This window comes from Lepidothrix coronata, unplaced genomic scaffold (genome assembly GCF_001604755.1).
Source record: "Lepidothrix coronata isolate B3197 unplaced genomic scaffold, Lepidothrix_coronata-1.0 Scaffold2, whole genome shotgun sequence".
NCBI classification, from domain to species: Eukaryota; Metazoa; Chordata; class Aves; order Passeriformes; family Pipridae; genus Lepidothrix; species Lepidothrix coronata.
The window spans coordinates 960,535-981,743 of NW_016690182.1; the positions used below are offsets into that span (position 1 = coordinate 960,535).

Here is a 21,209-nt window from a genome sequence, read left to right on the forward strand (position 1 = left end):
ACAATTAACGTTGCCAAAAGGAAAAGTAGATTTTGTCCAATTTTGCTCAAAATACCATAAAAACTGGATTTTAAAATCTAGATTCTCTTTTGTCCTGCCCAAAGGACAGGACATTTATTTTCTGATATTTTTAATATAAAAAAATTTCATATCTTAGTTTACCCAGTTTTGCTGAAAGACTTATTTTCAAATAAAATCTGTCTTCTTGCATACACTATGGAGAAGCAAAAATTGGACGTCCTACAGCAAAAACAATTAAATAAACATTCTCCAGAGCATAACTTTGTTAGACAGCAGTGCAAAAGAATCAAGCAAGGAAGAAATTAAGTCAATTTCTTATAACATCCTCCTTGCTCCCAAAGAGTTTGTAGTGACTTTGTATCTTGACAATTCAGATAGAAATGAAACATGCTCACTATCATAAAACAAACAGCCAACTCTTCCCTGAGGGGTGGAAGAGCAGGAGAAATTAGCTCCATGAAGATAAGGCACATCATTACTACACAAGATGAGCAGAAAATTGAATGGAGCCATGAAGAAGCACCCTGTGGACTCCAAATACAGAAAATGAAGATGAAAGAAGACTGGTAAAGCCCCAGAGGAAATCAGCAGCCTTGCTGGAATACATTTTGATAAACCTCAGTCCTTTGCAATTAGATTCCCCAAGCTGTTGGTCATTTTATCCCTTACCATTTTAGAGTCAAGATTCTCAGCATCCTGAGGATGGTAGACAGTCATTAAGGCTTCTGTACCGACTGTTTTGCTGTTATCTCTCTGACCCATCTTTGATGGTCCTGCATCAAAATCCTTCGTATGATCAGAGGCAGAACCAGCTGCAACCTTGAAAAAAATTTAACAGTGGTAGTTACATACTGCAAATATAATAAATAATGCTTCTTAGGGATGTGTTGTCATTGGTTTCTTATTTTTCATGCCTGAAACCATACAGACTTCTTTATATCTAGAAACAACCTTACAATCATTCTTCAACTTCCTCAGTCAAATAAGAGGCCAACAAAAACTGACAGAGCTACATGTAATTTTACATCACACTAGTGGAATTTTGTTTTAATGTAAATGGTCTGAAGGCAAGAGATGGGAACGTGTTTTTTCAAAATAGAAAATTAAAAAAATTTAGACACTTTGAAATCTAGAGGTACAGCGGACACTGTACTATCTTGTGTCTAGAGTCAGGCTTAACTATAAGAATATTGCATTACACAGCAAAGCACTGACAATGATACATAAACTCTTAGTAAGACCACACAACCTGATTCCTAGAAACAGGTTTTAAGAAATTAGAATTAGCAGAGCAGTTACCTCTGTAGTTATGATGTGTTGTGGACTTGAAGTTGCATTGCATTTCATTCTGAGCTTTGCCACAAGCTGTTCGAAATCTCTAAGCTCTGTGAAACGAAAAGCTGTTTTTCCTTTGGTACTAATGCTGACTCCTCTGCTGGCTGGATCTGCCTTATCCACCCCTGTGACCTACGGAACCAAGGACACATAAATTAGGCAAGATATTTTACCAGCTTACTTCTAAAAGAGCAAACTTATTTGTAAAGGAATTCCTTTTACACATGTAAAGGAAACAATAGGTATGAAGCACCACACAAACAGATTAGTAACACAAGTTACAAGTTGAAAGGTTAGTGGCCTGGAGCTATTTTAGCACAAGGTACTAAGAATTATGCAATAGATTTTTGACAGAGTACCAGAAATCTTCAAAAAGGTTTTCCCAGTTGCGAGTTCTCAGTTTGAAAATCTTGTCTCCTTATACCTGCTGAAGCTGTTGCCTTTTTTTTACCCTCCAAAAGCAGACAAAACATGACTTTTGCAAGTAATCAAATGAAACAAGTTTTACAAGACTGAATTTCCACTGGGAATACCCTGTCAAAGACAGCTGTCATAACACATGACAGCAGGAGCTGACTTTAATTGCCATGATGGAACAGTCACAGATTAGAGCAGTTAATAGACTTAAATCATGCAAGTACAAGTATGACAATCATGAAGATCTAGGCTGACTGGCATCGCTGATGCATTCACATTGTTAAAGAATGGAAAACCACTGAAATGAGGTAACTCTGCAGTACTGTAGAACAAACAGTGAGGGACTGACAGTCCACAAGAATAAATTTAGAGTCAGCTCCTTTAAAGCAGCCTCTTCTTGTTTTTCACAGCTTATGAAAGACTTTATTGTTTGCAGGACTATTTACAGAAAATCAAAAAAATTGCTTTATCTTAGTGGGAAACATGAAGTGTTGCTGAAATTAGTACAGCTCACCCTCTATTTCAGGTGTCTTATGTCAGGCAGTGTGTACACAGAGCATGTAAAGCAATTACAGAGCAATTATAGAACCTGGTTAATTTGTAGGCTATTGTAATCTGGATGTTGATGAAAAGCTTTTAACAGTGAAAGACTGAAATGGGCCAGTGCCCCAGACCACATGAAGTCAAGACAGTGATGGAGAGTTGTTTGGGTTTTTTTCTCCCAAGTCATTCTGCAGTCTGCTATAGTACTCTACAGAAATACCAATGCTGTGTCCTTTACTATATGGTCCTTATTCAGTCTGGTGAGACTATCAGCTGTAATGGCATTGCTACTTGCTCACTTGACAACTGGATTTTCCTATTGACTTTTGAAGAGACAGCACTGCTCAACTGCTGCAAAAAGAATTGCACTACTGAGCCAAGAAACACAGCAGAGTGATTATTAATCTTCAAGATCTTCTATCCTCTACAATTCTTGACTTTTTATCTCAAGAATTAATTTATCTCTCATTAACTCAACTTCAAGAACTAAGCAATTTTTTTTTTTAAGTATTAAAAAGTTTGGATTCTGTACCCAGCAAAACTGCTGGTGTAACTGGCAGACTTGCAGTTCACATTACCTCTCTTAGTGGAATGATTACACTGCACAGGCTGCCATCCTGGCTAGCAAAGCAGATGTAGTTTTCTGAAATGCACATTTTTCCATGAGTATTGTAATGAATGAAAGGAACCCATAAGAAGCACTCATGAACTTCCTTCAAGGTCTCTTCTTTAGGTAGCCTGAAGAATGCAGTAAACTGCTCACTGTGGGCACGGCTCTCTAGGCCTCTGGATTAAAACAAAACAAAAAGGTAGGAAAGAGACAAGAAAAATGAGTTTTAAATGCCTTTACAAATACAAAAGTCGAAAATATCTTGGGAAAAGACAGTAAAACATCATGCTTTCCCATAATCCATGGGGTCAGTCTGGAGGGTTCAATGTTTTGCTGAAAGAGGCAACAAAGGGTTGGACCACACCTACATGTACAGCCACTTAACAAAATACTTAAATAGGTCACTGAACAGGAATAAATTCAATCATGTCCTTCCACAGTAAAGCACTGTGCTGAATCAGGGCCTAAAGGTAGTGCAGAAAAAGATACTAACAGGCTAATCTGCTCTGTCTCTCCACACATCAGAGTAATCTCTTTAAAACAAGTTTTGGCTTGACAGAGGGTTAATTAGGTAGAAATGTAGCACATGTTGTAAACATCTGCCATATCCTAATTCGCTACAGATAACTGCAGCCAGAAACAATGTTTTGGTTGTAGAGCAACATCCCTCTCCAGCACTGCTACCAAAGGTAGGGATCAATTACCCAGGAAATATAACCTAAACCAGGCTTTATTATCTGTGTACTATAAAACAAAATAGCTTTTTTTTTTTTCTTAAGTCATGGGTGCATGCAGCTTTAAGTAGAAACATTTCTTAGAAAAAATGCTTTATCATAATTTCTAATTTGCAGATAGGTAACATTTTCCAACAGTGTCCCCTTCCATTTTCCAATTTAGTCCCTTTATGTGACTTAAAATCACCTAAAAATAGACTTCCTTTTCCTAGTTACTTTTTACAGTAAATAGCTGTGGTCCACAGATCAAAACCGGAACATCTGAATGAGAATTTGAACAGCTCTTTGAGGAAAGGTAGTATGTTCTTCAATAGAAGCCAGAACTGAAAAGAAACCATAAAACTACTACAAGGAATAATTACACACCTTTCCTGAGAAGGAAGGACCCTGACCACCAGGTTTCTTACATTCATGGGTTTCCTACAGCCCAAAATGCTGTTGCAAATAAGGAAAGCCATGAATCCATCTGCAACTCATCAGTTTTATCACCCACCTCCAGGGGCAGAAAAGCCATGCAGTTATCATTTACACGTTTATTAAATGATTTCTTCTCCACCTTATCCTTCCTCATCAGGTCTCTCTGGAGACAGCACAGCTCCATTTTGAATTTTCTAATCCTAAATGCTGCAAGAACTCCTTTTCAAAATTCAAACTACTATAAACATTATAGTTGGAAGAACAGCTCTGAAGGTTTGATCACCTCCTGTCTTCATATAGACTTTGGATCCTGCAAAGTAACAACAAATTACAATGCCTCACATGGCTTTGGTCCTACATTTTAATGAGACAGTTAAGAGAACACCACCTTTGTTGATATTTACAGATCTCCTGGAGACAAGAATTCTCTTCTCCTTCGCCTAAACAAGTACTGAGCCCTGAGCAGATAAACTCTATGTAATACATTACCTCTTGGTGATTTGCAGAGGGTCATGAAGGACTAGATCATTCTCAAATGTTTCCTTGTCAAAAAGTCTCCTAACAGCATAGTTTGCCAGCTGCTCCATAAGAAGGAATGTTTCGCTAATGTGCAAAAACATGGAAAAATAATGATCTTCCCCACGGGAGCATACATGAATGCTCTCTGTCAGAATCACATTGGAAGTCTTCTCAAGTCTTGATATTTCATCCCAGGAGATAATAAGTTTTACTGAAAATACAAATATAAGGAGATGTGAGTCACTTCTCAGTAGCTACTACCCTCGTATTAAAAAAAGCAAAGCCGCAGTCAGCAGCACTAACAAATTATAATTAAGCAACATAGTTAAATGATAGCACACTTGGAAAGGGCTACAAACTAACAAGCACAAAACCCATTCTCCTCACATTTCCTAAAACATAATTCGATAAGAAAGAGTTTTATAGAAAGAAAAACCTTAAAAGACACACCGTGTATGACAACACAAGCTTACACCACCTTTTCTTTGCTCCTATGTGAAACTGCAAATGGCAAACACACACCATCATATGAGCCAACCCCCTTCAACAGCTCACCAACAGGGCTGCTTAAATTAAATCAACCATGTATTGGCATGGAGAGGAACTGTGACCATTAGCTATGGCATTTCCCAGTACAGATAAAAATTAGCTTTGAAAAGCACCCTCTTTTTTTTATGCTTTCAATTTTTCACATAAATACAGTTACAGTTCACACTATTTGAGGCATTTGTTTGGGCATTTCAAGCTAATGTTTGAAAACAGGAAAAAAAAAGGTATGTGCAATTATCACCAATGTGTAGAGCACCCATGTGACATATTAAGCCTGTGTGTGAAGACATAACTGTAATCCTCACGGACTGAGTTAATAATGCACATGAACTAAAGATGATGGACAGCTTTCAGCTACAGTCAACTGCAACTGTCTGTCTTCTTTCTGAAGTTTGTATGGAGGAAGCAAACTAATGGATATTGTGTAGTAAGTTACACAAATGTATTCATTTCCATAAATTATGTTATGCTGGCAGTTTTTTCTCTCCTGTGTTGACATCTGCTCACATGGCAAAATAGCTCTCTTGGGAAAAATTCTTAATCTGAAAGACAGCAGTAAAGCATGAAGGGACTAGGCTTAGCATCCAGACTAATTTACCTTCTGCTCCAAGCAAAAATGAGTAAAAGCTAAGGAAGTTGGTACTAAGATAAAGCCATCCTTGACAGGGCACTCTGCCCTTCCAGTAACTGCACGAGTAATAGGTTATCAACTTCTCCTGCTCTGGCAATCCAAAACACTTCTCAAACTTCATAAGAGCTTCACGAAACTTCTCAGGATCATCTTCTTTTACAAAAGAACTTTTTCCCTCTTCAGCAATCAAACCCTAAAACAAAAAATCCTGTTAGCTTATATATGCATCCATGTGAGTGGTTGTCATATATGCACCTGCTTACACACAGCACAGCATTCTCTGAAGAGGAGAGTAAGTTTCAGAACAGGAAGAATAGTCTGAGGATCAAAACACAGGTCACAAATCAAATGTGCTATTTCAAACTCATCCACCAAGCTTCCCACACAACTAAGGCAAGACACACATTCCCCGATCTCCTCTTCTGAAAGAAACGTATTTTCCTCACTTAATCTCAAGAGTTTCTGGGTTAAATATTTAGCATATATAGAGTAAACTGTTGCACTTTCACAAAAAGAGACCATACGCTTCCCAGGCACTGTTAAAATTATGGTGAAATAATTTATCAACAGTTTTAGACCACTATCTAAAGGCATTGATCATTTACCAAGAGAAGTTTATGTCAAACAACCTTGTAGGGCAGAGAAACACGAACAATGGAGTGTGTTAAAGTTAACAGTCACATACTATTCAACCAGAATTAGGCAGCATTACAATACTGTACTTTGATATTCTACAGAGGACATATTATGCACGTATCGTTAGAGGAAAAAAATACTTAGCTTAGTCATGTGCCTGTTACTTACTCTTATCTTTCCCTGGACAAAGCTCGTAATATCTTCATTTGAATCAAATACAGATAAAGTCTTCATAACATTGTGTTCTAACCACTCCCAGTGTTCTGTTATTTCTTCTCTGCTGGATCCTGATTAAAAGAGAAAGTTAGTATTGCTTAAAATCAGAAGAGACTTTCACTAAAAGTATTAATCAAGAGAATACTTAGCAAATTCCTGATTTGCAGAATACTTTAGTTACACAAGTCCAAATCATAAGTCTCAAATTTCTTGTTACCTCTTGTGTACACTGCAAAGGTACCCAGTGTACATTAAACATGTGCAATGCTGTGTTTTTATCTTTCAAGCCCTTTGTGCAGCTCTATTTCTGGCCTTTAGATCCAGAAGCATCACAGCTTTGTCAGCATTGTGTGGGCTCGGTGCTAAAGCCTGACTTGGACTGACAGTTCCTTCCTCCCCAGCACAGACTCAGCATTGCCACAACAGTCCCAGTCTAACAGTCTAGAATGTGGGAAATGTGAGACCAAACACATGAGGCTCAGAAGAAAATGAAATCTAGGCCTTTGATATCCTCAGCTCTTTGATCAGTGGCCCATAACAGCTTCCAGAGCAGAACTCCAAGACTGGGACCTGCTGTGCAAAACCCCTTCTAACACATGAGGACATAAAGCAAACATCACCAGGAGGCAGCAAAGATTGAGATGACACGAGTGAAACAGTAGAGTTCCAGCAAATTCACTACTGAGTTAGTGCTTTAAAGACAGGTGACTCCTCAACACATGCTGGGGGACAGGGAGAGGGAAAGAGAGAGATAGAATTCATATAGGTTTGAATAAAGGCATTCTAGAATATAAATTAATTGGCAGCTCCATCCTCCAGAAGAATGCTCACAAATCAAATCAGTCAGTGTAATTACATACTTCCAATACCCCCAAGCAAGAACACACCTTTAACAATTGCTTTTTTCTCAGCTTACTTTGCAAGGGCTAATTAAAAACTCCACAGAATTAATTAAAGTGGCGTTGGGAATGAACAGAAATTGTTCTAAATACAGTTAAATAGTCAGACTGTATTACACTGGGTAGATTTGCAACAACACTTAAAAAATTATATCAAGAGTAATTAACACAGCAATTAAAGAGCGAAAGTAATTCTTTTTCTCAGACTACACATGTAGACCAATTATTTGAGTCACAGTTTAAATCAGAAGCACAGAGGGGAAATAGTAAAGATGAAACTGTTTAAAAATTGTTTAAATGGTTTAGGAGCACTGTTTCAGACCCTTCATATATAAAGCAAGAAGGGTCATCCCATCAATTTCTTCATGGAACAAACAATCTGTTTTCTGATAAAAAGTACAATTACACAGGTAGCCTTTTGGTGTAAAGTATGTTTGTGCAGCACAGAATTTATATAAATTTAGTCCTAAAATGAAGACTATCCTTTGTATTTTCCCAAGGGCTGACCTGATGGCAGCAGGATTCCCCAGGGTATACTTCCAACAGACGTATCAAAGTACCTTTTCAATAGCCTGTCACCCCCAGTTCTGATGATGTCAGAAGTGGTCCTGAAATGTATTTACTGCCAATTCACAGACTGTTCAAATTCCATCCACTTTATAAGGCTGCCCTTTTCAAGTGACATGCAACGAATTACATTAAATTAAAGCTACAAGAACAAATCTGTATTTTCAAAACAGCTAACTGCATAGAGAAGACAGCAAGAGGCACAAGTTTTCATTTAAGGTAACGCACTGCAGATTCCTAATAAAGAGAGAACTGCAAAATCCAATGTAAAAACAGTGTAACAGTTCCTAGGGCAATTACTCATGCACATGTGTTTGCAAAATGGCAGATTTCCTGAAAAGCTCATCTTTTGCCACAGGTAACTAAAAGGAAGGCTGGGAGCCCAGCGAAGTCTAGATGGAGTCTTGATTCCTTAAAGAACACTATTAATTAAAATACATCAAAGCAAGGAAAATTAACTAAAATACATTGTTCTCTTTCCCTGTACTACAGATGCATTCAGAGTTTTCAAAAAAACTAAGAAATAGATTAATTCCACAACAATGACTCTTTAGCATTAAACCAGATGACAATATTAATTGATTTCAACATGAAGACAAGACCATGCCTCAGAAGAAAAAACAATGATGCATGCAAAGAATAACAGGCTCCTCTCAGCTTTGGGGATGGAGGCCTCTTTGGACACCCAGTAGTTAAGTAGCCTGTATAAAGCAATTAAGACTTCATTTTCAGGAGAAGGTACAAAACTTAAAGTTAAAATAAAAAACTTAAAAAAAAAAAAAGAAACCAAAACAACCAACCAACCCCCCCCAAAAAAACCCCACAACAAAATAAACCCTGTCTGCCACTCTATCAAAAAACATGGTCTAGGAAAAAATCACTTACTCTACCCTTAAGGTTAATTTATTTTTCCATTCCTACTGATTAATAATGCAACATGAGAAAGAGAGAGAACCTTTTATATGAGAGCAACAGATATGAGGAATAATTCAGCTCTTTCCATGACTGGGAACCTGGCTTGTTTTAACATGCAAAGACAAACCAGATAAAAGTATTAGGATAAGCAGCTACTGTTATTCCTACCTACAGCACACTTCGGGATAAGTTGACCCTTAGGAGTCCATCCTGAACTGTGTCAAGTTATACCTGCACCTTACAGAAGAAAAGATTGTGCCTCTGTCACTCTATGAGCACCCAAAGGCCTTGGTACCTGATGGACCCCTGGAGAAGGCAGGAGATCAGAAGGTGTAATAGGAAGAGCCCAGAGACCTGTTCCGAACAGCTGGAACCACTGCTGTCAATCTCAGGTTCACAAATGATTTTAAACCAATTAGAGGTGATGAGAATGAATAATGATAGAAGAGGATTAATCCAAAAAATGGACCCCGTACTTTGCACCCTCTTTTCTCCCTGTATAAGCCCAGGACGTACCGCACGCGATGGACCAGTAGACCTGAGAGTCTGGAGTCTGGTGCAGGATGCGAAACGGGGCCACTTTTGATGTAGAGTCCAACACTGCATCTAATGTTCCCACGAGAAGACCTGTTGGGTTCAAGGAAATGTACACAGCACAGTGAAACTGAAGTTTGGAAACGTACACTCCCCTCTGTCTCACTTCTTAAGGAACAGGAACGCTGCCCAAGTGAGGACTATTGAACTCTGAGAAGACACAAAGCACAGTTGAGCACAAAATACTCCCAGAGGAACTTCTTTGGGAGGTGATCATGTTTAGATCCAGTAAAAGCCATTACAGACACACAATGAGGGTGAAGTTTTTTGATATGACCCCCATGGAAGCGACAGCCATGCAGTGTGGGAAACCAGGGGACAACTGGAAACGTAACAGGGCAGCAGCTCCCAGCCTTCAGTGAGCACAAGCAGTAATTGAACAATCTCTTAATTAGTCATTAACTGTTCTGTTTTCCAGTCACAGGAAAGAGCCCTTGGAAGACTGTAACTGGCTATGTCACCTCCCTGCCACTAAGTATTGAATTAGCTTCCATTAAACAGAATACAGAACAAAATATACTAATTTCATTAAGGAGATAATTTCATCTCTCCAGAACTGGGAGTAAAATGTTTCCTGGGAAAATTAGTGTGTATTTTATATTGGTCAGCAAATCATTCTCTCTCGCTGCACAGTAATAAAAATATTAGCCCAGATATCTTAACAGTTCCTTTAAAATCTAAGAATCAGGGAATTCTAAAAGAAAAATCCATACTGAAGAAAAAACACAAGCTTTTAGTTCCTGATGCACAATGAAACCTTTTCTTGTTACAACACAAACAAAAATACAAGCAACAGGATCTTATGCTTCTTTCCTGTATTTCCTATGTTTGCATCCTTCTAGCATGGCCACAGAATCAGAAAGTTCAACTGAAGCAAAGCTACTGAAGCAAGCACACAAGGCTCTTATTCTCCTACCAAAGNGTTTGCATCCTTCTAGCATGGCCACAGAATCAGAAAGTTCAACTGAAGCAAAGCTACTGAAGCAAGCACACAAGGCTCTTATTCTCCTACCAAAGAACAGCAAAACAAGAGATGACATTACCCAAAAAAGCAAGACACAACTACCCAGAGATGCTGTAAAGTCTGTTCCACAAACCTGCTGAGATCACGGATGCAAGGTATTCCCAAAAAGTGATATTTGGGGAGAGAGCTGGCATGCAAAGTTAATATATCCCTTACAGCACCTTTAAATCTTTAAATACTCTTCCCTGTTTAATGGAAAATGATCTTTTGATTCTGGCTTTTAATATACTATAGAAGTACTAGATTTAGACAATTTCAAATGCATCCCTGAAAAGTTATTTCAGAAATTTTAGGTTGGTTTCTTGTACTTTGTGTTCCACTTTCTTTCCATTAACCCCCTCTCTAATTCTGAAAAATAGCAACTGTAAAAGAATACAAGAAAGCAAAATATGGCAAAATTGAGACATCTAGACACTCATCCTCAGAGCATGCATTTCCTAAGGATATACCTTCAGCATAGAGCCTGTGGGACTATCTTACTGTGAATATTCAAGTTCCAGAATGCTTTTGCTTCTCTTCAAAAACATGGAAGTAAATAAATATAAAAAACACACACACAAACCCAAACAAAGAAACAAAAATAACAACAAACCAAAACAGACCAGTACTTTACATCAAACAAAAACACTCTCTGGTCTTTCTGCAATTCATAGATTGAAAGTTGCTGTTGGAAAGTAAAATTATTTTGTAGTTCCTGACAGAAGAAAGACATTGAATAAGTAACAACACTTAAGTCTGTTTAAAGAGCTTTGGCTTACTGAATGAGTCATGACACTGAGCTGATCTCAAAGTTGGCTTTGCTTCAGCATTATTTCATTCACAATTCTATTAATAACATTTTCTGTTATGATATACAGTGCAAGGACATTATTGAGCATTTATAAGGCTAATGCAACTCAGCTTGAGCCAAGGGTTACCACAGCACACTAGAAAGCAGCACTCCTCAAAATGCCATCACAGCTTCCACCTGCTTGGAAGGACATTAGATTTTAGACACACTAAACTGTACCAGGTCACTTCAGCAGTCCCACCAGTCAGTGCTGCTGGGTCCAGGAATGGCATCTTGGACTACAGGTTTGTGCTTAAGCTGATCAACACACCCTTAGTACAGTACAATTCCATTAGTACAAACTAATTCCATGGCTATGGCCACTGGCACAGCTGTGAGGAATAAGCAGAGGATCACTCACCTTCCTATCCTAGTCCTGAAAGTGCTCCATGAACTGCCAATGTTTGGAATACTTTATTATCAGTCAGGGTTTCTGTACCCTCAAGCTCTTGGGTGATTCTCAGAAAGCACTCTGTTAGATTGCTATTTCCCAAAGGGAACCAATTTTAGGGACAACCTACAGAGGGTCACCTACTTTCATCTCTGCTCAACGTGAGACCCCACAGTCTCTCCTGGGGATTCCACCTAAATCATCCTCCTGCCTTGCTCAGGGAATGAATTCAGCTGTACCTACAGAAGGTGATGCATATTTATGGAGAAAGTGCTCTGCTTTTAGAAAACATTTTCAGTTTCATAGCTGCCTGAGTAAAACTACCAGGAAATATCTTAGATACTTCAGTAAATGGGGTAAAATACCCTAGAAAAAAAAAAGAGGGAATTCAGAATAGGTTTGAAATATGGATGTGTTCTTCACAAGAGTTTATAAAAGCCTTGGTCAGCAAAATACCAACATTAGCTCAGGGACATGCCCCAAAAACATATCAGCAATGAATTTTGCTCTCAATGGTACCAAGTTAGGGCAATAAAGTCAGTATGTTACACATCAATAACTGCCCAGCATTTTGCCATTTGGAAGCAACACCACTTTGTTCTTCAATATTTATTTCACCAAGTACATCCAGAGAGTACTAATATTGGCAGAGTTTTGGGTCCTTTTCAACCCACAATCTCAAAGATTTTTTTTCTCCTGAAATAGCATCAGTTACAGCTTTTTTATTGCTAAGGGTCTGCTTTATTTACAGTAATTTGATTCCTTCCTATCCTTTGTGGGAGTAGTGTAATGCAAACACTAATATCGGTTTCCTTTTACTGATGAAGAATCAGAAGCAAACATGCTTCTTTTTTTTAAAAGAGCACTGTTCTTCTGAAGCAAAGTTAGCACAGGCCTGGTCTCTCCTCTAACGCTTAACAGTGCCTTTGAGGTCAGTAATTAATTACAGTAAAAGTCAAGGGTTTTCCCTACCTTTCTAAGTACAGCACATACAACAAGCAGGGAAGACTAGTTCCAATGATATATATCACTTCTAAGTTTTTCTACTCTCACAGTTGCATTTTACTTATCTTTCTCAAGCAGAAAGAGGCAAAACAAAACCGTGGAAGCAGAAAACAATTTGTTTGCTCACATTTCAGTGAAAGACTGCAATTTTATGACACCAAATGCTCATTCACATCACTATTTCTGAAAATCCCATCTCCTAATCAAGGTCCTGCCTAAACTAGAACCAAAGCAAGAGCTTTGTGACCAGCATGCTTAATCTCACTAGACTTTGGTTACAGCACATGCATTCATGACTATATTCTTATCCACACACTCTGGAAAACCTGACCACCTCTCCCAGAGTGGCTCTGCAGAAGGCAGAACAACCAGAGGACACGGTCACACAGTTGCACTGCCAGACACACAGCCACACTTTGGGACAGTCCATCACATGATAATTATCCAGTGGAGAACCAGTCAGACAGGTTACAGCACCTGTATCCTTAGGGGAGGTCTAAAAAGGAAAGAGAATGAAATGTAAAGTTAAGCAGGTGCACATCTGCAGGAAGAGAGCCAAGGCTGAGCACAACCAGTACCAGGTGTTACTGTTCAGTGTTACCCACAGGAGCCAACTCAGCACTGTGCTGGGTGTGCACACAGGCCACGACAGCTCCCTGTATCACCTACAGATTACAAACTAGCCCTGCTGTAACTGTCAGTCCAAAGGGGTCAACCAAACAAATCCAACTGCAGCCTGCATTCTACACCTAGGGCTGCACCAGAATTCCCTGCCTTCCTTCAGGTAAGTGTCTCTGCTGTCATTTATCTTTTGCTCCTTGGTCTGTATCTTTCTCCAGGTACTGGCTGCTTCCTCAAAACTCAAATCTCCCTTCCTTAAAGCCCGTCTAACCAAGTGTACCCCTGCATTTTTGCGAATCTTTTGCTGCTGCCTCCTCAATCAGTCCCTGTTACTGCCATTCAAACCTTGCAGCACTGCCCATCCTTCTCCCCATTCCTGTCTTGAGGCATTGCCCCTCTCTTCCCTCACGACTGACTGGATCTTGTGCTGCTGCCTGCCTCCTTCACTCATAACCCCCCAGTCCCTCAGTGCTGCCAGTCACCTCCAGCCTTGTCTCACCAGCTGCAAAATGCTCTTCAGGACAGCAAGATTTTACTGGTACATCTGTGATGACTTCCTTAGACAACAGCTGTGCTTTTCTTTTTCCTAAAGGAAGCTCTAATTTTCTTGAGTGACACACAGCAACACAAATTTAGGCATAGCAAATCATGCTGGCTTATATCTAGCAAGTTTGAATATTTCAAAACCTGCAAACACAAATGTAACTGCATTTTTATCCAACTGTCCTGTTAATCTTAAGAACACCTCACTCTTTTTGTTTCCGTCCAGTGAAAAACTTAACTTGCTCAGATGAAATCTATCGAGAGTCCATAAGAAAAGCCAGAGAAATAAAACATGCAATGTCAACTAAAAAAAAAAGCTTAGTACAGCAACTACCCCATCCAATTGTTTTACCACACTGTGAAGAGCCATCAAGGATAGGAGAGCAGTGACAGAAGCCTCACCTTCATCAAAACCCGAAGGGCATCAGGAAGGCCAGCTGTCTGCCAGCTGTGAGCCTATGAAGAGGTTTTCAGATGAACAACTATTTCCAGTTTTCATTGTTTCATTTCAATCACAGTCCTTAAATGAATTTTATCGCACAAAAAGACAACCTTCATACCAAATCCATTTCCTTGGCTTCCAAATATATCAAGGCAGAGAAGAGGCCATCAAGCCTGATCCTCACAAGACTTCCAAGCCTGCAGTATATCATCCTTGATTCTAAGCCAAAGCCTGACATTAGCTATCTATCTATAATACGCCAAGAAGACAACCTGAGGGTTTGGGATGCTTTCTTTTCACATTTTCCATGCGCCCTGCCAGTGGTTCAGATGCCAGTGAAGAATGTCCCACCTCCAGCTGTGAGGGCCATTTCTACATCTGAATGTCATCAGCCAGAAGTTTGGACTTTGTGGTTTCATCCAGCAAAATTGATAAATGTTTCCACAGGACAACATGGCTCATGTTTAACATAGCTTGCTTTAGGATGACACAATTAGAGAGAGCCCTGAGACATGCAAAACACCCGAGAACCACATCCCACCACGGAACAATTTTGGGCTGATTCCCTGCAGCTCTTTTCTCCTTGACGGGGTCAATGACAGACACCACCAGACTATGAAGGAGTCGGTTCTAGTCAGAATAGCCACCACCACCACCACCACCATCGAGGTCTCAGCGGTAGCTGGGGCCCCTGCAGTGCCGAATGATACAAACAGACAAGAATTAGAAACTCGGCTCCATACCGCGAAGTTCTCATGGAATAGTTTATTACACAGTGGCCAATGCCCTGTCACTTTCCTGACCCACCCCTCCCGACAAGCTCCATCAAATCACATACGTGCTTTTAAAATAAGAGACCAGAAATGCCTGAGCAGGAGCTCATCTCAAGCAGCCCCAGATGCACAGAGGAAAAGGGCTTTGGAAATGAGCATTTTGCCAAAGGAAGCCCGATCCGTCCTTCTCCAGCCGTGTCCCCTTCCACCGAGCTGCCCGTGGAGCGGCGCCGGGGCAGAGGCTGCTCGGAGCCCCGGCCCTGCCCGGTGCCCGTCCCCGCCGGGCTCTGCTGCACCTGGGGCCGAAAGGAGGGACAGAAGAGCCCCGGGAGAAACCCACGAAGCTCCAGGGCTCTCGAACTCGGACGGGCGTCCTCCCTGCCCCGCTGGCCGGGGGTCCCGGGGCCGGCAGACCGCCCTCCTCCCGCCCCAGCCCTGCCCCTGCCCCTGGCAGTACCTGCCAGCCCGCCTCCGCCCTCCTCGCCGTAGCCCCGCCGCCTCTGCAGCACGAAGTACTGGTTGGAGCGCTCCTGCACCCACAGCTTGAGGGCATTTTTCAGCAGCACCTCCTCGGGCTTCAGCCACATCGCGCAGCCCCTCACGGCGCTTCGCCCCGGCCCCGGCCCCGCTCCGCGCTCGCAGCTGCGGTGCCAGGCAGGGGAGACCGGGGGGGGGCTGTGGGGGGGCCGCCCCGAGGCACGATGGGAGCTGTAGTCCTCGCCGCCGAAAGGGCTTCGCAGCGCTGCTGCCTCAGGACTACAGCTCCCGTCGAGCCCTGCGCGGCCGGGGACGCGTGGCGGCGCTGCCGGTGCGGGGGGGCCCCGCTCGCAGCCCCCACGGCCCGCTGGGGATCGGGGCGTCCCGGCACTGCTGCGCCCTGGGTGTAGGGAGAGGCTCTTGTGCCGCTCCCGCACACGGCCCCTCCTGCTCCTGCCCCGGGCGGGGCGGAGGTTGCTGTGGCCGCTCTGCCCGTGGCACAAGTCCCGTGTTCAGTTCTGGCCCAGCCCGCAGGACAGACAGACAGACGTCACCACGGACGGCGTTTGGCTCCCAGGTGTGTGTTCCTGGCAGCGCTCAGCCTTGCGCTGCCGCGGAGGCTGGGGCAAGGAGAGAAACGGGGAAAACCCCCAGGCCGGCAGGGATCCGTGAGCACCACCCAGCACGGCAGCCCAGACCCCCCAGCTCCAGGAGCAGACATATGGTCGGCGTTGCCTGTTTACCTTCCACATTACATAACGAAAATCTGCCTCACTGCTTCCATCACACAGCACAATTCAATGCTAATTTGCCTTAACAGCAGCTTGACTCGTGGTCTCAGTGTTTTCATGATTTGCCTGCAAGACTTTCAGCATTTGTCCTCAATGACTGGCTCTTCAGGTTATCTGCAGACTGACTTTACCAGTTGTTCTGCACTAGAAATAAATCAATTTATCATGTTAAGGAACAAGACAGTGGCTTTCATACTCCTCAGGACTGCACTTGTGTATCAGCTTTTACTACAGTCCTCTGTGTTGATGTCTTCTCCTGATTTCATTGAATCATCATAAAATGGTTTAGGGTAGAAGGGACCTTAAAGATCATCCAGTTCCAACCCCCCTGCCATGGTCAGGGACACCTCCCACTAGACCAAGTTGCTCAAAGCCCCATCCAGCCTGGCCCTGAACACTTCCAGGGATGGGGCAGCCACAGCTTCTCTGGGCAACCTGTGCCAGTGCCTCACCACCCCCACCGAGAAGAGTTTCTTAGTATCTAGTGTATATCTGCTCTCTGTCAGTTTAAAGCCATTCCCCCTTGTCCTTTAAAAAGTGCCTCTTCACCTTTCTTGTAGGCTCCCTTCAAGTACTGGAAGGCCCCAGTTATGTCACCCTGAAGCCAGGCTGAACAATACCTGTTTTCTCAGCCCTTCCTTCTAGGAGCGGTGCTCTGTCCCTCTAATCATCTTGCTGGCCTCCTCCTCCAGCAGGTCAATGTCCTTCCTGTGTTGGAGATCCCAGGGCTGCAGCATTCCACGTGGGGTCTCACCAGAGCAGAGTAGAGAGGAAGAACCCCTGCCTTGACCTGCTGCCCACACTGCTTTGGATGCAGCCCAGGACGAATTTGGTTTTCTGGGCTCCAAGTGCACATTGCTGGATCATGTCCAGCCACTCATCCACCAGCAAAAAGAGCAGATTTAAAGAGTAGTTTCCTCACATCCTAGTTTCAAAAAATCAGGTGCTAGGACTATTCTGCCATACATACCTGGCAGCCAAGGACTTCCCAAGGCTGTGGAATGACCTCAGGACTTGCTTTGTATGGACACTGGTCAGCACAGCATAATCCCCAGCTTCCCAAAAAGTCAGGATCACAGCCACCCAGCTGCTCAGTCTGCCTGTTACTGAGCCCCTGCTCTTGCTGGTTCTTTTCCAATCTCTTCACTATGTCCCAAGGAGCTCCAAATGTCTCCCTGCGGCCTTACACTTGAAAGCACTATACTTCCTAAATGGTATCTTTTTGAGCTGACAAAATGCACAAACAAAAGCTTTGCAGGGGTGGAAGCCCCACTGCCTCCTCTGATCCAGGTTGCTGATGCTGGACACTTCCCAGAGTTATTGTCTTTTCCTACCTCCATGCAAGATTCACTCCTGGTCCTGACAGAACCTGTCATTTGCTACAACTGAATTGAGTAAATCTTCCTGTTTCCCAGGAACTTCCCTGCAGTTTCCTTCCCTTAGCACTCTCTTTCCAGCATAATTGACCTTCCTAAGATTTCAAGGATAATGCTTTATTGATTGTGTATCATACAAAAAAATCCAGCACACAATTGTTTAAACTCAGCCTCTAATTTGAGCTCTTTCTAAAAAAAATTCTGCACATCATGCACTAACTACATGTTGCAATCTTGGCACTTTTGCTTTATCCTGCCTTCCTTCGTGCCTTTCAATAGTACTTCACTACCAAAACAGCTGGTGCCAGCACTGGTCTATTTGTGAGCACAGGCACAGCAAGGTTTTGCCAAGCACTCACACAATCTGTTTGGCAATGCCTGTCCAGTTCCAGCTGTGTAACAACCACCTACTCAAAGGAACCAGTGTGAAAGCAGCCCTGAGTGTGCAGCTACATTTAACTCATGGGGAGGCTTCAAAACTGGGTGAATTGTACTGGCATGAAACATTTTTTTTCTTTTCTTCCAATCATTCATTGCACCACAGCAAGAGAAGCTGTAGTATTAAAAAGTTTCGCCTTTGGGACTGAATGTAGGTTTAGCTAATACTGTTCTCTTACCTGTTTTTGTAACAGAATAGGAAGCAACAAATTTCTGGTGCTCTACCTTTACTAGAAAGGAAAAATTAAATAGAAGTCATTAGCCAGCATGTGGTAACTAACACAGATCAAACATAAATGAGACAAGGCAGACAACTCCCACATGCACTGGCACACAGCTCTTCGTGAGGCGGTTTCTTCCATCCCCCACCTGAGTAACAGACATTGCTGCAGATTTACCAGCTGAACCAACAGAACAGTTCCTGCCCAGATCCTGCTCTTCTAAGAGCATTCCCAGAGAGAGTGTTTACCATTTCATTGTCCACAATTAGACAAACCCTTGGATATAAGAAATTAAGGACTCAACACAGATTTTCTGAGATGCCCTTGGCATTTCCTACCCTTTTAGCTTGCCTTTTGGTGACTCACACATGCTGGACATGTTAGGACATACACTGCTTGCTTATGTAAGACTCAAACTTTGTTAACTGGATAAATATTTAACAGTAAAATGCTACTGCTTGGAAAATGTCTGTTTTGTTTTCCTCTCCTTGTTTCAAGGTCTTGGATGTCTTCCTTTTTTCCATTCCCTCAGGCATTTGATTCTTAATCAAATAGTGTTAAGATGCAAAGAGTGCTCTTCTATCATACTGGAGGAATTTATTTATAGCCACTTGAAAACTTTCTTAATCAGTGCATAATCATGCTACAGTCTAATCAATGCATTCTACAGCAACAAAGATCCATTTAGTGCTACAGAATTTTTATTTCACTTATTAAAGACCTCCTAGAAATTGTAAATTACTTCCCTCAAATAAGCATAGTCAATATCATATAAATAAATAGCTATATAAATAAGTGTTGGCTGCATTCTGCATATTTAACAGTTGAACAACCAGTGCATGAATGCTACAATTTAGTTTCAAGTTTCTCTTGAAACCAAAATTAAATTGCCAAAGCCAGTAGATTTTCTTTGGTCTCTTCCAACCTGCCAGCTATTACACTGCTGCAGGAGTGCAGCCCCATTCAAATCTGCACAGGTAAAACATCAGTTTAAACCTGGGTGAAAAGACAGGGCTACCTTCTGTACTGGTGTGTGTTAAACAAGGATATTATGTTAAATCACACAGCCGAGGTATCCTGTCCAACTGTTACTAAGTCACTTGAGAAGTGCAGATCTTTCCATCTAAAGGCTGAGATAGACTAAGTCTCTCCATTTTATGGGAAGAGTCCAACTGCCCTTGTGACTCAAACTGCTTTTATTGTTTGCAGCCCCATCATAAGTCCTGCATTTTCCCTTAAGCAAAAATCTCAGCTGAAACTATATTTCTATAGGAACACCTGAAAGTTTTCCTCAATATTAGAAATTGGTATTATTTTGCTTTGGGATTTAAAATGAAGTCCTGCTGTTGTAAAGCCTGGTTTACAAGACAGCACAATAATCCAACCCCAGGTGACAAAGCTTCCACTCCTGCAGGGATAAAAAAAAAATAATCTTTCAAAGTCCCCCTTTGAGAGCACACAAATGTTCAAGTGGAGTGTCTAGATCAGAGCTTTCCTGGGGGAGAGAGGTGACAGCAATGAGTAAACACTTCCAGATGATGCTGGAGCCTGTTCAGTCTGCTCTTTGGGGGCAGAAGAATTGACATGTCTGTGTGACTCAACGGGAATATTAACTGAGTCAACAGGCAGACGTTTTAGCAACTGTTAAAACTCATAGGCACATAATTTCCATTATCTTACACACAAAGTTAGTGTATCTGTAGCAATAACAACAGGTTTGTACTGCATTTCGGGAATCCTCAGGCACATTCCTGTTGGCCTCTTGCTTAGAGGAAAGAGTCTGTTGTGGGACAGTGCTCATATATATGTACACATGACCCAGAGCCATTCAAGCCCGTAGCATCACCAAAAACAAATGAAAAATCTGCTGCACAGTCCCCTAAGCGGGGTCAGAAAGACAGCTGCTATCCATGGAAACTTGGAAGTACAAAGTGGGAGTGGAGCTTTGAAATTTCTTTAAAGCAGTCTGACAGCCACAGACCCAAGGTCAGTATCACAGATGGTGTTCATGAAAGTTACACTCTCATTTTTAAACAAAGCCCCTTGCATAGCTACTAGTTACAAACAAATCTGCACAGACAAGGACATGGCAGACTCACAAGTTGAGCTGCAAAACTAGAAAACCATTGAGTTCTGCCTAGCTCAAATACAGATACAAATGCTGCTTTGTTCCTTTAGCAGTAGGTCACGTTTGATATAAGTCTCTGAAAATCAGCATAAGTGCCTTGAGTTCCAAGCAAGCCCATGTCTTGACGGAACACATACACATCATCTGATCCTACAGCAGTACAGGTTCATCAGTGTGAGCTGCTGCACCCCCTACTACTCCACTAGAGCATTCCTTGTGCATCCACATTACCCTTAGAAATACGAGTACTGGGAAAAAGGCAAGTTTGTTGCTCTTAAAAGACAGTAAATATAAAGCTTGAATTATATTAAAGGAAGCAACACAAATGATTGGAACAAAACAAAAAAAGTGCCTTTCAATGCATTGAATTTATCTGAATTCCCCCCCCTTTTTTTTTCTTGAACATCAAATCTTGCCCCCAGTTGAACACAAGACTGGCAGTGATTTCATGACAGTGTATCCTCATGAGATTCTACTACATTACAGCATACACACCACAATAAATTTATAGAAACTTTGTGAAATGGAAATGAAAATGAAATTAAGT

General features: G+C 41.8%; 1 protein-coding gene across 2 annotated transcripts in view; it reads right to left on the reverse strand.

Annotated features, from left to right (window-relative positions):
• The window catches only part of TBC1D8B (TBC1 domain family member 8B), a 28,866-nt gene extending 12,971 nt beyond the window's left edge, over positions 1 to 15,895 (reverse strand). The window contains exons 1-8 of one of the 2 annotated variants that reach the window (XM_017817131.1): positions 15,689 to 15,895; positions 9,526 to 9,636; positions 6,581 to 6,699; positions 5,744 to 5,969; positions 4,567 to 4,807; positions 2,895 to 3,102; positions 1,321 to 1,488; positions 691 to 840 (exon numbers count right to left, since the gene is read on the reverse strand). In XM_017817131.1, coding sequence (XP_017672620.1) covers positions 691 to 840; positions 1,321 to 1,488; positions 2,895 to 3,102; positions 4,567 to 4,807; positions 5,744 to 5,969; positions 6,581 to 6,699; positions 9,526 to 9,636; positions 15,689 to 15,818 — 1,353 coding nt within the window. In that variant the 5' untranslated portion in view covers positions 15,819 to 15,895. The remainder of the gene's footprint in view (positions 1 to 690; positions 841 to 1,320; positions 1,489 to 2,894; positions 3,103 to 4,566; positions 4,808 to 5,743; positions 5,970 to 6,580; positions 6,700 to 9,525; positions 9,637 to 15,688) is intronic. The other variant, XM_017817141.1, reaches the window with a different exon arrangement.
• Between the last annotated feature and the right edge of the window lie 5,314 nt (positions 15,896 to 21,209).